Genomic DNA, 15,145 nt, shown 5'->3' on the forward strand with positions numbered 1-15,145 from the left:
AGGAAGACTAAGGTGCACTTTTTAAAGCTAAGGCTTGTGAGTATTCCGGAGCTGACCCGGGCGCTGGTGTTATCAGAAACAAGGGTTGAATATACAGATGTCTGACGAGGCTCCGGATCAACTACCCGCCCTCACAACCTGTGCGTGCGTCTCCTGGGATTTGAGAGAAGGGGTGTGTGTGTGTGTGTGTGTGTGTGTGTGTTAGGGGAAAGAGTGGCGGTGTCATCCCAGCTGGTTTGCACACTCTCTGACCCCTAGAGAAGTTTGCTCATTGCGGACACTAGCAACATTCCTCACCTCTACCCCACCAGTTGTACACCGTCCCCTTTCTTTCCAAGTCGCTGATGGAGTAGGCACTTGATCACCTTGAAACAGAAGCTCCCGGAATTCTAGCTTTGTTGTGCAATCTAGCAAGGCCCTTCTGAAGCCTCATAACTGGGAGATTTATGGGCTCGCCGGGTAATTAAATGATGTTATTGTGTTAACTTTGCATGCAGTACGGCTGCTCGCGACGCGCTGGGGCCGCTGGCCGGCAGAGGCTCGCAGGCGGCGAGGGCGCTGGAGTTCCTCTGGACCCATAGATATTCACGCCCCAGTCCCGGGAGTTTACCGTGCATTAGAATACATTAGCGCCTGCATTTTAAAAGGCTAGGGACTCCGGAGAAGTGGCTTGCTAAGCGACGCGTGTTTGTTTTTACACCCGATGGTAGCGGAGTCTTTTCCTCCAGGCTTACTAGCCTAGAGAAAAGCTTTGAGGTGGAGACGAAGGGGACTGAAGCAAAGCTCCTTTCCCCAGATCGCAGCTACCCGGGAGGGACAGAGCGCAGCATCTTTCACTTAATCTCTCTCCTTCGCTTGCGCTCCGGGATCTTTCTCTTCCCACCACCCCCTCCTCCTCCCTCCCTCTCCTTGACGTTTTGATTCCAGTAGCAAAGGAGGAAAAAAGGCACCGAACCGTCAGCCAAACATGAAACACACGGCCCCGCCCTCTACACGGCCATTGGTAGATGACTGCACAAGGCCCGCCCCTCAGGGCAGCTGCAGCCGCGGAATAGCTGCTCGCAGCGCCTGTCGGGTGAGGCTCCGCCCCAGGTCCGGAAGGGTAGGTTGGCTGCCCCGGCGAGCGGCAGAGCCCTTCTGGACAGCTCCCGCTCACCCAAACAGAAGACGTCGGCGCCGGAGCGGGCTCGGACATGGCGAGGCAGCGTGCCGGCCCGAGCGGCGGGGCCCGGTGATCCTTCCCTCCCTTCCCATCCCCTCCCCTCTCCCGCACGCACTCCCCGCAGCCCCCACCCCGCCCCCACCCCGGGCGAGCCCGCAGCCCGGGGAGCACACCCTCACGCACGTTCCCCCTCCGCACACTCGCGTACTCCCGCGCCGGCCCCCGCTCCAGCGGCCGAACCCAGCCACGCGCGCTTTGCCAGCCAGCCGGCCGCCCCCGCCGACCCCGCCGCCCCCGGGCCCCGATGGACTGAATGAAGGCTGCCTACACCGCCTATCGATGCCTCACCAAAGACCTAGAAGGCTGCGCCATGAACCTGGAGCTGACAATGGAAAGTCTGGGCACTTTGCACGGGCCGGCCGGCGGCGGCAGCGGCGGGGGCGGCGGCGGGGGCGGCGGGGGAGGCGGCGGGGGTCCGGGCCATGAACAAGAGCTGCTGGCCAGCCCCAGCCCCCACCACGCTGGCCGCGGCGCCGCCGGCTCTCTGCGGGGCCCGCCGCCGCCAACAGCGCACCAGGAGCTGGGCACGGCGGCAGCGGCGGCGGCGGCGGCGGCGTCGCGCTCGGCCATGGTCACCAGCATGGCCTCGATCCTGGACGGCGGCGACTACCGGCCCGAGCTCTCCATCCCGTTGCACCACGCCATGAGTATGTCCTGCGACTCGTCCCCGCCCGGCATGGGCATGAGCAACACCTACACCACGCTGACGCCGCTCCAACCGCTGCCACCCATCTCTACCGTGTCCGACAAGTTCCACCACCCTCACCCTCACCACCACCCTCACCACCACCACCACCACCACCACCAGCGTCTGTCGGGCAACGTCAGCGGCAGCTTCACCCTCATGCGCGACGAGCGCGGGCTCCCGGCCATGAACAACCTCTACAGTCCCTACAAGGAGATGCCGGGCATGAGCCAGAGCCTGTCCCCGCTGGCCGCCACGCCGCTGGGCAACGGGCTAGGCGGCCTCCACAACGCGCAGCAGAGTCTGCCTAACTACGGTCCGCCGGGCCACGATAAAATGCTCAGCCCCAACTTCGAGGCGCACCACACTGCCATGCTGACCCGCGGTGAGCAACACCTGTCCCGAGGTCTGGGCACCCCGCCCGCGGCCATGATGTCGCACCTCAACGGCCTACACCACCCGGGCCACACTCAGTCCCACGGGCCAGTGCTGGCACCCAGTCGGGAGCGACCGCCCTCGTCCTCCTCCAGCTCGCAAGTGGCCACGTCGGGCCAGCTGGAAGAGATCAACACCAAAGAGGTAGCCCAGCGCATTACCGCCGAGCTGAAGCGCTACAGCATCCCGCAGGCGATCTTCGCGCAAAGGGTGCTGTGCCGGTCTCAGGGGACTCTCTCTGACCTGCTCCGGAATCCAAAACCGTGGAGTAAACTCAAATCTGGCAGGGAGACCTTCCGCAGGATGTGGAAGTGGCTGCAGGAGCCGGAGTTTCAGCGCATGTCCGCCTTACGCCTGGCAGGTAAGGCAAGGGCCAGACTGCCGGGGAGAGCTTGTCTGTGTGCAGAGTCACTTCTGTGGAGTCTCTTCTCCTCTCCCCTATATAAGCTGCTTCTTTCTTCCCGTTTTTAATTTCGTCTTTCATTTTCTCTTTCTCTTCGCTTTTTCGACTCTCCTTTTTTCTTCCCTTCCTCCCTCCCTTCTTGTCTCTGAGCTTTCATTTACGGACCGTCCTCCCCTCCCCGTTCATTGACCCTATTCTCAGTGTGCCAACCGCCACCCTCTCTTTCCAACCTTCGGGTGGGGGTGCGCGGCGTCGGCTAAGAACACTCGCTTTCCAAAACTCGCAGAAACTAGGAGCTGCTCTTGTGCAAAACCTTTCGCACTTCAACTCTTCTCTTCTTGTTTAAAGATAACACATTTCAGTTTTACAGGCTGCCTAGTCTCCCTGTATGGAGGCAAGTGTGGGGCTTTGCTCTTAAGAAGGGAAAAAGAGCTCTCCGCTCTGCTACCCACTATATCAGGCAAACTTCTTTAGTCATTGGTAGGAGGCACAGCCTTGGTCGCGCGGGGAACGGGCGGCCACGATACAACAGCTCTCCCGGAGCCTGTCTCTGGCCTCGGCGTTGGCGCAGACTTTATGACCGGGCTTGACTGAAAAAGCGGGCTCGGGCCAGCTCCAGTGTCACTGCCTACAGCAAGGGGAGAATGCAAGGACGAAGGTTGGGACTGTTATACATTCATCGCTTTGGAAGGACGTGGGAGGAGAAACTGAGGCTGGAAAGCGCCCTGCCTCACTCGCCGGCCGCCCTGGCCCAACTCTTAGCGTTTGCTGGGATTTGCCGAGGTTTGCCAGTACTCTAGGAGACGCTAGCCGCTTGGGGGAAGAGGTGCTGCCAAATTAAAGATGCAGGTTAGTTAATGCATCTCGGTCGGCCGCTGGCTGCTGGCTCCGCCTTTGCATTAAGCGGGCGCTGATTGTGCGGCGGGGAGGGCCCGGCGGCCCGCGGGAGGGGACCGGTAGACGCGCGGGTTACATTGTTCTGGAGCGTGCTTGGCTCTTTGTGCCTCCTCTAGCGGTCGAGTCGCGAGGTACAGCCCTCTATTGTTCTAGGAGCACAGAAACCTCCTGTTTGGGCGGCGGGAGCTGGAGCTGAGGGAAACACACTGCCCTGGCTGCTTAGTGCACGCTCTTGCGCGCTTTTGCACTCACAGACGCCGCGCGGCGCGCGTGGCGATTGCGCTGTCCCCTGGACCGAGCCACGGACTCGGAGGGGCAAAATGTCCAGACCCCCCACTGGGGAAGACACAATACCCTACTGCAAGCCACAGTGGGCGGCTTCTGTTGAACTGGGGGCCGGAGGAGTGTCTCGGGATTGTCGGAAGATCTGGGGGAACTGATTGGCATAGCGTGGTGGCACTGATTGGCATAGCGTGGATATGGGGATGCACGCGTATCTGAGCCAATTGCGCACAGCGCGTTTCCAAGAGCTGCGAGCTCAGGCTCCCACTCCCTCTCCCCAGGGCTTTCCCCCGCACCGCTGGACCTAGCTTGTGGGGTACTCTCAACAAATGCCCCACGGAACTGGGGGATGTGACAGATAGCATGTTCACCCCGGTTTGGGAGGGGGTGTTTCCGCTCTGACAGCTCTCTCCTTAGCCCGCAGTTAAGAGAATTCTGATCTCCAGTCAGTAATTGCCCCGCAATTTTGATGTAAGATGGTAAAGAAAACCAGTTTTCCCTTTAAAGATCTTCCCCCAAATTGGTGGAATCCTAATCTTTCTTTCTTCTTTAGTCTACTCTTGATCCTTTCCTATAATTTTCTCCTAATTGCTCTTGTTTCCTGGCAAAGATAGAGCAATGTGTACAGAGCAGCGGGAAGAAAGTGGAGGCTGACATTGTAATACCCCTTTGTCTAGAGGCCCCCAAATGCCTCAGGCCCTCTCCTGCAGGCTCCAGTACCAGCTGGCTTTCTGGGCACAGGGGGCTAGAAGGAACTTGGCAGCTGGTCTTGGGGAGTACAGTTAAAGGCAGAATGACAACTATTCTACTCAGGGCCATGTCAGAGCGCTGCCGCCCCCACATGCCTGTGGCGGCAAAACACAGCTTTTAAAAAACACTTGCTTCTGTCTATTTAAGTCTGAAAGTAAAGTGGAAAGTAATGCTTCGCTTAGTAGCAAATTATGGCTTTTACAAGGACCTCAAGCATTGTTGGGATCAGGAAGAGTGTGGCATTATCCCGAGGGTTCCTCAGCCCAGGGTGCGGCTCACCAGAGGCTGACCTTAGGGAGCATGGCCCAAGGCGCTGGCTTTTCAACAGGAGCTCTGAGCCTTCTCTGTGGGAGACTGAACGCCTCCCAGAGTGAATGAGTTTGCCTGCTGAGGACCCCACTTTGCGTAAGCATTGAAATGTGTGTCTGTTTTATTACCTTGGGTTGAAAAGGGACAAGAGCTTTAGCCTTTTTATCTGGCCATTTTATCAGCAACTACAAGTGTGTTGAGAGGTTATTATTACATAGGAGGCTTTTCAGTTTGGGGTCAGTAGATCAGTCTCTTCAGACACTGACACAGAAGCAGGACTGGGTAAGTAGGTATTATGTGCTCAGGAGCTCTAGGGGACAGAAGCAAATGGATGTGAAAAGCAGAGATCTACACCAGCCCCAAGTATTGATCTGAATCCCCACAGGGATGCCACTGAGGTCCCTCCCCATTGGGCCCCAGGGTGGGGAGGGGGTTTAACTGGCTGGGAGGCTGAGCCCGCTGTCCCTAGACACCAAGACCCTGCTTCTCATCCACTCAGACCCAGCCTCTTTCTCTCTCTGCCTCCTTTTAGCTTCCCTTTCTTTTTCTAACTCTGGGGTCCCTCTGAGTCCTGCCAGAGCGTCAAGCATGCAGGGTTTAGGGACCTCAGAGTGAAGTTGTCTGATTCGGCCAGTGCCTGCAAACCCTGCTCTTAGGCAAAGAACTACATGCTGTCACAGCAGAGGCAGCTCTGTCCTCTGCTCCCTGCTTTTTCAGAAAACGTAGGGGAAATTCAGAGTGCCCCAGCCTTAGATGTCAAGAAACAGACTCCAAACGCATGGTTTCCTTTGGAAAAGGTGTCTAGGGCAGCATGTGGTTGCACACCTTCCTGTCAGTCCCCCTTGGCGGTTCCCAAGGCCAGCCTCACGGGGCAGTTTTTATTAATTTAGCAAGAGGTGGGAAAGACAAATTCCGCGCGAGTTCGGACATGCACACTCTCCGGCTTTGAGCCCAAGGGCCTCTCAACCAAGCAGTACCGGGAATAAAGAGGGACTGAAGGAACCCAGTCAAGAATCTGAACAGCGTCCTGCAGAGGAAATGCAAGGCCCCAAGGGTAAGCTTGATCTCTTACAAAGCCGGGAAAACAGCAGAGCCTGCTCCCGCCCAAAGCGCGCGCGCGGGGGCACGGGCGCACACGCACACACACTAAATTCTGCAGAGGTCTCCGCCCGAAGAGAGCCCGGCTCTCCCAGCGGCCTGCCCGAGACCCTGCTTCCAGTCCCCGCCACGGACCGTCGCACGGCCCCCTCCAGGTTCTCCAGGCAGCGCCGCAGCGGCCAGTCTGGAGCAAACTCTGTTCAGGCGGCCGAGGACCCTTATCCAACCCGCGGAGACGTCTCTGGGGCCATCTGACGCCGCAGTTGGCGGGACATGGCCAAGGCAGCGCACTGTGGCTCCTGCGAGAAGCACCAGGTGTATGAGAGTCTCTTGCTGCGCTGGAGGCGTCTTTGGGAAAGGAGTGCATCCCAGAAGCCGAGGAGCAGGAAGGGTACCTACTTGCCTTGTCTTACCCTCTCTCCTTGCTTTGGCTCTTGGCTCAGCCCACCTCTCCTGGCGGCTAAATTAGGGATCCGAAACCCAGAGGCCGAACGCAGCCTACGCCAGCTTGGAACAGACGATGCGTTTGTTCGCCTGCTGGCAGGTTAGATTAATGATTGAAAAGCTCGCTAGAGTCCTTGCTTCGTCAAGTCCCGGGTACCCGGAAAACACCTTCCTAACACGCATAGGGAGGGAGCGGGCGGAGGAGGCGGGACGCGAGGGAGGGGAGTGAACTCCAGCGCGGTAAGTGTCCAGGCGCCCGGCGCCCTGCATGTGAGAGGCTGGGCATTTATTTTTGTTCCAGGCTTTCCACGGTGTGGTTATGTCACTTTCTCAAACAAATGTGTATATGGAGGGAGATCGATGCTGATAATGTTTAGAAGATTAAAAGAGCATTAATGCTGGCAACAATAACGTAAACGTGTGGACCCAGATTTCATTGATCTGGAACCTGATCCGGCGCGTTTCCAGTAAGCCCGACGGCGCACTCTTCCCAGCAGAGCGCTCGCCAGCGCCCAGGCTCCCCGGTGCTCCTGCCGCGCCTCTCTCACAGCTCACGGAGAGATTTCTGTCCGCAGCTCCACCCCGACGTGGTCCCAGCCTGCCCCTATTCCCCGAGGTTTTCTCCTCCTCCCCCAGGACTCCCTGCCCTTTCCACCAGCCCCCAGCATGCTCACACGGCTCCTTGAGCTCCCAGCAGACTATGAGGGCTAGGATCCAGAAAGCGCTGCGCCCCCTGCCCCAGTCCTCCCAGCTTTCCTGTCCTGGGTCCGTTTGACCCAAACCTTGTCCAGTAGGGCCGAAGGTAACTTCTTTTTTCCATCGAAACCGTCCAGGAAATCCCCGCTGATTTCGACATTCGGTCTAGATCTGCTCCAGTGACCAAGCCCGAGTTTGGAAATGACTCGCTAAAGCTGCCTGCTAACCGTCAGCTTAACGGTTCACAGACCCCCTCCGATGCTGTCCGTTTTCTACTAGAAGTCCCACTCGACTCGCAGACTTTTCACGAAAGTTCTTTAAATTAAACCGAGCCTCAGTAACAAAAACCTGGGCTTCGTCCCTGAGAATATAGCTCTGTTCTGAGCTAGCTAGGTCAACCAGGGAAGAATCTTATTTCCTACCTTTGCTGTGGCAAGAAGAAAGGAAATTCAAAGTGAAGAGCCCCCCTCCACCCCTGACCCCCAGCAGGACAGCAGTTCCTGCGCTCTGAGGCCGGATCACAGGCCCATCGTGGGCAGGGTGGGTTGTTTCTCTGAAACAGCTGCGTTGTACGTGCGGGACACCACAACACCCTGCCCACAGCTCCTATGGCTCCTTCCAGGAGGAACACTAAGGTGAATTTTAAGGGAAGAATGAAAGAGCAAAAACCGAAGTGAAGATCAGATGAGAACTAAATTGTTCTAGGGCTTTAAAAAAAAATTACAAATCTTTTAGTTAGAGGAAGCTAAACTTTTCCTTCAAGGGGAGGTCTCAATCTGGAAGGGGGAAAATGTTTTCCTTCCTTTTCCAAGAACAATAAGTAAAAAGGGAAAGGAAAGGGGAAGGGGAGAGAGAAACAAATCCTGTATTGTTCAGCTTTGAGACGAGGCAGGGAGTGAATGGGTATTTCTTTCTCTTCTTCCTACCAGTGGTTTTTCTTAAATAAGGGAGCTTTGATACATCCTCTTGGTTCCTAGTCAGAAAGTGCCCTATGGCCCCCTAAAAACAGTAAAGAGGGTAGGTCAGGTGATCAGATACAGAAATTTGAGAAGGGTGGATTATTTCCTTTTTGCCTAGAAGACACCTGGCCTCCTCCCCACAGCTCTCTCATGAAGGCCCTGGGGGTGGGAGGTGAGTGGCTTTTGGAGGGTGTGGTCTTAGACTCTCCCACACTTCCATTTTGGAATCCCCAGAGAGGGCAGAGGATGCACTGATTAGCCCAGGTGCCAGCATTTGCTCCATTCTTCTCTTGAGCCAGGTCTGCCCTGAGACACCACTGGGTGCCCAATTTTACCTCCTCAAGCTCCACATCTGAGATCTAAGAGAAGGAGAGCCAATCTCTCCTTCTGTCTTCAAACCAAAACTTCATTTGAGGGTCACCTCATCAGATGGGAGGGAGCCCCCCGGGTTTTCTGACCTTTAGAAACCTGCTTACAAAGGAAGACTAGAGAAGGAGGGTTGAAGAGTTCTTGGGGAGAAAAGTCCTGGGCTATACCACACCAGGACTGGTGGCTAGTGTTGGCAGAAACTGTCTTCATGAAAAGTGGTACTGTGTAAGGGGATCCCTTGAGGAAGGCAAACCTCAAAGGAGAAGCAGAGAGATTTAGTTTCTGGGTTCTTGCCAAAGGAAGGGAAATGAGGAGGGAATAAATAGAAATAATTGCGTGGATAAAGGGCCCTGGGGAAAAGGGTGAAGATGGTAGCATTCTAGACCTTGAACTTGTCTGTGGACTGTCTAGGCTTTGCTTATCCCTGACCCTTTTAGGAACCCTTATTTTTTGTGACATGAGGAAGGATGCTTCCTCCAGGGAGGTAACTCTGCTGGGGCGGGGGGACAAGTCCATTATGAGGGAGCCCATGGAGTAATTTTTGTTGTCAGGTGCATAGCCCAGCCAGGCTGGCTAGTCCTGGATGGCCCATTCTCATCCCTCATTGCCAGCAAACCTCAGTGTTTTGGGGGAAAGGCTTTTTGATTTCCAAGTCTCATGTGAGGTAATGACTGAAAATGTGCATAGCTATTTGTAGGGATTGGTAGGGGGGCAATTAGGGAAGTCGGTTGGGTAACACAGGCAAGGAGTGGAGGTAGGCTGTGGGCTGGGTAGATAGAGATGGTCTCACTTGGGGAACAGGACTCCTAGAAGGTGCAGACATGTGTTATGAAAAACTGTCCCACACAAATTGTCCCAGAGGAAAGGGAGGCTTTGCATTCCACCTTGGCGCCTCTCTCACTGTTTGAGGATCCATTACTCTTCTGTAGAAAGCAGACTTTGTTTGGGTTGGAAGCACACCTCCAACGTAATTTAATCAGCATTGGACTTTGGCTCCTGTAATCAAATATACATATACTTTCTATTGCAGGAAGAAAAATAATTTCTCAGTAACTGGTATTGACTTGAAGTCATGTAATCTCTGGAAAGCATCACATTTTTAAAGGGAAAGGTAAAATTAAGGGGGGAAGAACCCACAGTGTTAGTGGTTTGCCTTGTCATTACTAAGAAGAGCCAGTTACCACTGAAGAAAGGGAAGGAAGAGCATTCTTAGAGCTCAGATCCTCATGCTGCAACAACTGTAGATATTTCACTGCAGCTTCCTCTATGAAGTCAGCCTCTGAGATACAGATTGATAGAAATTAGGTTGACTGGCTCACTAGAGCCTAGAATGTGGGCTCTATATTTGTGTGTGCATCAATATCCTTGGAGAAAAGTGGTGTTACATTTTTCTACCCTATTTGGAGAGGCCACAGGCAGCGGCAGCTCCTGGAGTTCCAGTAGGATCTGGGTGGGCAGCAAAAACTCTTCTTTTTTAAGGGCACTTAGTATGCCATCACCAGTTTGCTCTCTGCTCTACTCCAGGGCTTTGAACACAAAGCTCTCTCCTAGAGCATCCCCCTGGAGCAAGCTTGGAGGGCCCCCCCACCATGTGCCCAAGTCGAGTCTGTTAGGGAATCTGTTGTAAACACAGATCCATTGATTTGCATTTGTCAGAGAGTAAAGTTAAACCAGTGAAAAGAGAAGCCCTTACCCTTTTATGCAGGGCCAGGGAAACCTTTCATATTGATCTTATTGATCCAACCTTTCCCTTTAAGGAAACCACATAGTTAAAGACCCTCGTTCAATAGATTTACCCTTCATGCTTGTGATATTCCTTTAAGTGTTCTCATCTAGGATAGCTGGGCATTAAGCCCACACTCCAAACCAAACAAAAATGAAAACAGGGTGGGAGGAGAGAGGGGGTCAGGAGGCGGAATTGTGGGAAGTGAAATTAAATCAAACTGAAATGTGTAATGACCCAGTTGGGGATATTTTTCTCATTCTTCTAAGATGACATGCAGGGATAAAGACAAAATAGATGCATTTAACATCTCTCTCTTTTTTTTCCCCACAAAAGAAAATCTGTTTATATGCATAGAGTAAAAATGTCTTAGGAACATTGCTTTCTCCTGTATAAAATTATTTCAGTCAAGCCACTAGCTTGGTTCATTTAAGCTGGTTCACTTAAAAGCAGTAATACTGTCACAACAATTATTTTGGTTCAAATGAGGAATAGGATTTCCCCCAGAAATAATATTTTGGACTCTGGATATGCATAAACAATGTAGTCACTTAAGAAGGGACAGGCTTGGAGTTCTGTATTCTGATGGAAGTGGGAAGAAGCTATCTAAGAGCAGGGTACAACTTTTGTTGTAGAGTAGTGTAGAGGGAATAGGAATTGCTAAATACTACTCTGTATCCCTCTTGCTTGCAGATATGAAAGTGAAAATCTCCTTTGTCTCCAGAAATGTTGGCATGATCCATTTCATTTCTTCCCTGATCCTTTTTATGCTCTCTAAATAACATGCATTTGTGATTTTTTTTCAACACAGTACATGAGCTATTCCTAATTGGCTATCTCTTGGGTTGTTTTTAGACATTCATGTTTGTTTTATGTGATTGAAAAATATTAATGATTCCTTAGGTGAGCTAATGTATTTATCTGCTGAGCAAGTTCAAAGGGCAGAGTTCATCTATGGTTCAGGTTAATTGCACAGGAAGCAGTGAGCTCTCCAGGCTGTGTTGAACAAGGGACCAGTCCCTTAAAATATCACACTCAGCAAACATACAATTTCTCTGTCCTCATCCTGGAATCTGATGTAAGAGGCTCAGATCAACTGGGATTGCCTGTTTTAAAACCCAAAGCAAGGCCTAGCTACTGCAAACTCTGGTCCCCCTCAGGGAAGAAGAGTTTTCTCATTGGCTAATTGCTTTATTGGTAGCACTGACCTGCAGAGCAGCTGCAGGGGCCTGGATGAAGGCTTGGGCCTCAGAATAATGTGCTCCATTAGAACAGGGCAAGGCATTTTTTGTTTACTCAATTGGAGCTCCCTGCAAAGTGCCATTAACCCCGGCCCAACTGCTTGTGTGCTGCAAAAGCCAAAGGTCAGCCCGCCAGTCTGTAGGCATAGCCAGTGCTGCCCTGGTAGGAGGGGTGAGGTGCACATCCTGCTGGCATTACCCTCCCACCGCCCTGTAGGCCCCTCCAGGGGTTTGGCCAAAGCAAACAGTTGCGCGACTTGTTTACATTTCCCAACTGCTGAATCATGTTTTGATGATTAAACAGTTTTCATCTGAGCCTATCAATCACACACACTGAAAAAATCCTCCCACCATTCCTCTATTTTCTATTTATATTACCTTCATTACTATGCATTACAGTAAATAGAATAGTGCAAACGGTGCTTTTAACAGGAATACAGTCTGGATAACTGCTTGGATCAAGAAGCCGACCTCCAAACATGGCGGGGGGCGGGGGGCGGTTCTTATATAATGGGAAGGTTGAAGAGGATCAGGGGAGCATAGTCAAGGTTTCCTCAGCCAGCATAAGAACTAGAGTGCCACCTGCTGGGAGACGTCTAACGCCTTGCACCTCCAACAAGGTCCACCCTTTCTTCACTCTGCTCCTCGTGTCTATGATCTCATTCCCCTCCAGACCACCACCCCTGCCAACATTATCTTCTTAGAAATTGCTTAAGGGATGTTCCCCCGGTCCTTTGGGACTCTAATCTCTGCCTCTTCTAATTCATTGCCAAGGAGAAATCAACAGTTCTGCAGTCCTAGGTGCGATGATTTGCCCATCCTACACGTTGAGATATAATAGTCTCCTTCGTTGGAGAGTGCTTGGGGGAGGAGAGGAAGAAAAAAAAAGTATCCTTGGGAAGAGAAGTATATGGAAGAGAAATGGCTGAGTTGATGGTGCCAGTGAGGACTGTGCCAACTGTAAGGTCCTCTGCAAAGGTAAAATATTGTATAAAGGAGAGTATAGAAAAGAATTAGTATCTGTAGGAAGGACATTGAGAAGAAGATACGTCAAATCCGCAAGCTGGTGAGCTGGGGAAACCCCCTTCCAGGAGAAAAAATGAACCAGCCGCTTTGCATTTGCAAACGAGTGAGCAAATGAGCTGAGTTAGACGTGGAGCCAAACTATGGCGCTCTGTGAGCGTCAGCTGTGCGACCCTCGTCCCACGTTGTCCCTGCGGGAGCCCCTGGCAGCAGAGCGCCGGTGTGTGGGTGGGTAGGCTGCTGCCTCGGGCCCCGACGCGGCCTTCAGCACCACGAACAGCGCATGGAGCATCGGAGAGCCGGCTCGCCGGGAGCGCCATCTGAGCGAGTTTCCAGCTCAATCTAGACAAAGGAGATGGACCCTCTGCCCGGGAAGGACCCTGACCGGTAGCTCTGGGCGCCCGAGACAGAGCAGGGCCTCAGATTTTCCTCTCGCTCCCCATGGCTGCAGGTTCTCTGTGTGAGGTCAGCAATTATAAAGGGCCAAGAGGCGGCATCCGGGTGAGAAGACAAAAGATGCTGAAGAGGAGGAGGGGCGTTACCTCTGTCGGGGGCGGGGCAAGAGATGCTGAAGAGGAGGAGGGGCGTTACCTCTGTCGGGGGCGGGGCAAGAGATGCTGAAGAGGAGGAGGGGCGTTACCTCTGTCGGGGGCGGGGCAAGAGATGCTGAAGAGGAGGAGGGGCGTTACCTCTGTCGGGGGCGGGGCAAGAGATGCTGAAGAGGAGGAGGGGCGTTACCTCTGTCGGGGGCGGGGCAAGAGATGCTGAAGAGGAGGAGGGGCGTTACCTCTGTCGGGGGCGGGGCAAGAGATGCTGAAGAGGAGGAGGGGCGTTACCTCTGTCGGGGGCGGGGCAAGAGATGCTGAAGAGGAGGAGGGGTGTTACCTCTGTCGGGGGCGGGGCAAGAGATGCTGAAGAGGAGGAGGGGCGTTACCTCTGTCTGGGGCGGGGCAAGAGATGCTGAAGAGGGGGAGGGGCGTTACCGCTGTTGGGGGTGGGGCAAGAGATGCTGAAGAGAGGGAGGGGCATTACCTCTGTGGGGGCGGGGCAAGAGATGCTGAAGAGGGGAAGGGGCAAGAGATGCTAAGGGGGGGCGTTACCTCTGTCGGGGGCGGGGCAAGAGATGCTGAAGAGGGGGAGGGGCATTACCTCTGTCGGGGGCGGGGCAAGAGATGCTGAAGGGGGGAGGGGCGTTACCTCTGTGGGGGCGGGGCAAGAGATGCTGAAGAGGAGGAGGGGCGTTACCTCTGTCGGGAGTGGGGCAATTGAACTATTTTCGCCGTGATGCTGCCTTCTGCAGCCGTGATTGCTGCTCTTGATGGGATATTCTAGATTTAAGATTTGTTTTCAAGGTTTATTGTCAGCCTGCCCTACCCCACATACACACACGGGTGTGCACAAATGAATGCTTTGCTTTCCCCATCTACGTGCTCCTGATTTTTGAAGACATAGTTTTCATCATATTGAACAATATTCTCACATTATATCAGCCATAATGTTGTAGGGAGAGCCAACTATGGGGCATTACTACTTCTGATAAATCTAGAAACTGGGTTTGATTTCTTGAGATTCTGTTGATAAAGCTCTTTTTAAGAAAAATGTTGTCACCACTTCTTCTTCCCACCAACCCTCACACACACACGAAGAACCAGAGATGTTGAGTCACTTCCCTCAGGCCACACAGTGGAGACCTGTGGTCCTGGCAAAGTGAGAGCTTACATTAGGCACTGGTCCCTGACTCTGTCTTTTTTTCTTTCAATCACTAGCTCTGCTTCATTTGTGTGTGTTTTTGGGGGGTTTTTTAGAGTCTCACTATGTTGCCCCATGGTAGAGTGTCGTGCTGTCACAGCTCACAGCAACCTCAAACTCATGGGCATAAGCAATTCTCTTGCCTCAACCTCCCAAGCAGCTGGGACTATAGGTGCCCGCCACAACACCCAGCCATTTTTTTTTATTACAGTTGTCATTGTTGTTTAGCTGGTCCAGGGTTGGGCTCAAACCCACCAGCCTTGGTGTATGTGACTGGTGCCATAACCACTGTGCTATAGGTGTCGAGCCTTCATTTGTGTTTTTATTCCAGAGAAAAGAGACAGGTGGATCCTTTGGGCCAATGATAGGGCAAAACTCATATATCCCTTTGGGCTTCTAGTAAAATGGGTTTTGAATTCCCAAAACTAATTAAAATGTGAAACTTTTGCTTTAGTTCAAGGAACTTTAGTTCAGGCCTAATTTCTTGCTAAAGAGATTCTCAGTGGTGGAGCATAGGAACAGACAAATATGTCTCCTTTAAAAGAAAGTCAAGGGTATGGCCAGGAGCAGTGGCTCATGCCTGTAAGCCTAGCACTCTGGAAGGCTGAGGCAGGTGGATTGCCTGAGCTCACAGGTTCAAGACTCATGTGAGCCAGAGTGAGACCCCCCATCTAAAAATAGCTGGGCATTGTGGCAGGTGCCTGTAGCCCCAGCTACTCAGGAGGCTGAGGCAAGAGAATCATTAAGAGTTTGAGGTTGAGGTGAGCTATGATGCCACAGCACTCTACTGAGGGCGACAAAGTGAGACTTTGTCTCAAAAAAAAAGGAATGATAAATGAGATGATAAATGTGACGGTTCA

At 53.0% G+C, this 15,145-nt stretch overlaps 1 protein-coding gene across 1 annotated transcript in view; it reads left to right on the plus strand.

Annotated features, from left to right (window-relative positions):
* Positions 1–1,161: 1,161 nt before the first annotated feature.
* ONECUT2 (one cut homeobox 2) overlaps positions 1,162–15,145 on the plus strand; it is a 55,118-nt gene continuing 41,134 nt past the window's right edge. The window contains exon 1 of the mRNA XM_053571363.1: positions 1,162–2,703. Coding sequence (XP_053427338.1) covers positions 1,476–2,703 — 1,228 coding nt within the window. The 5' untranslated portion in view covers positions 1,162–1,475. The remainder of the gene's footprint in view (positions 2,704–15,145) is intronic.

This window comes from Nycticebus coucang, chromosome 19 (genome assembly GCF_027406575.1).
Source record: "Nycticebus coucang isolate mNycCou1 chromosome 19, mNycCou1.pri, whole genome shotgun sequence".
NCBI lineage: Eukaryota > Metazoa > Chordata > Mammalia > Primates > Lorisidae > Nycticebus > Nycticebus coucang.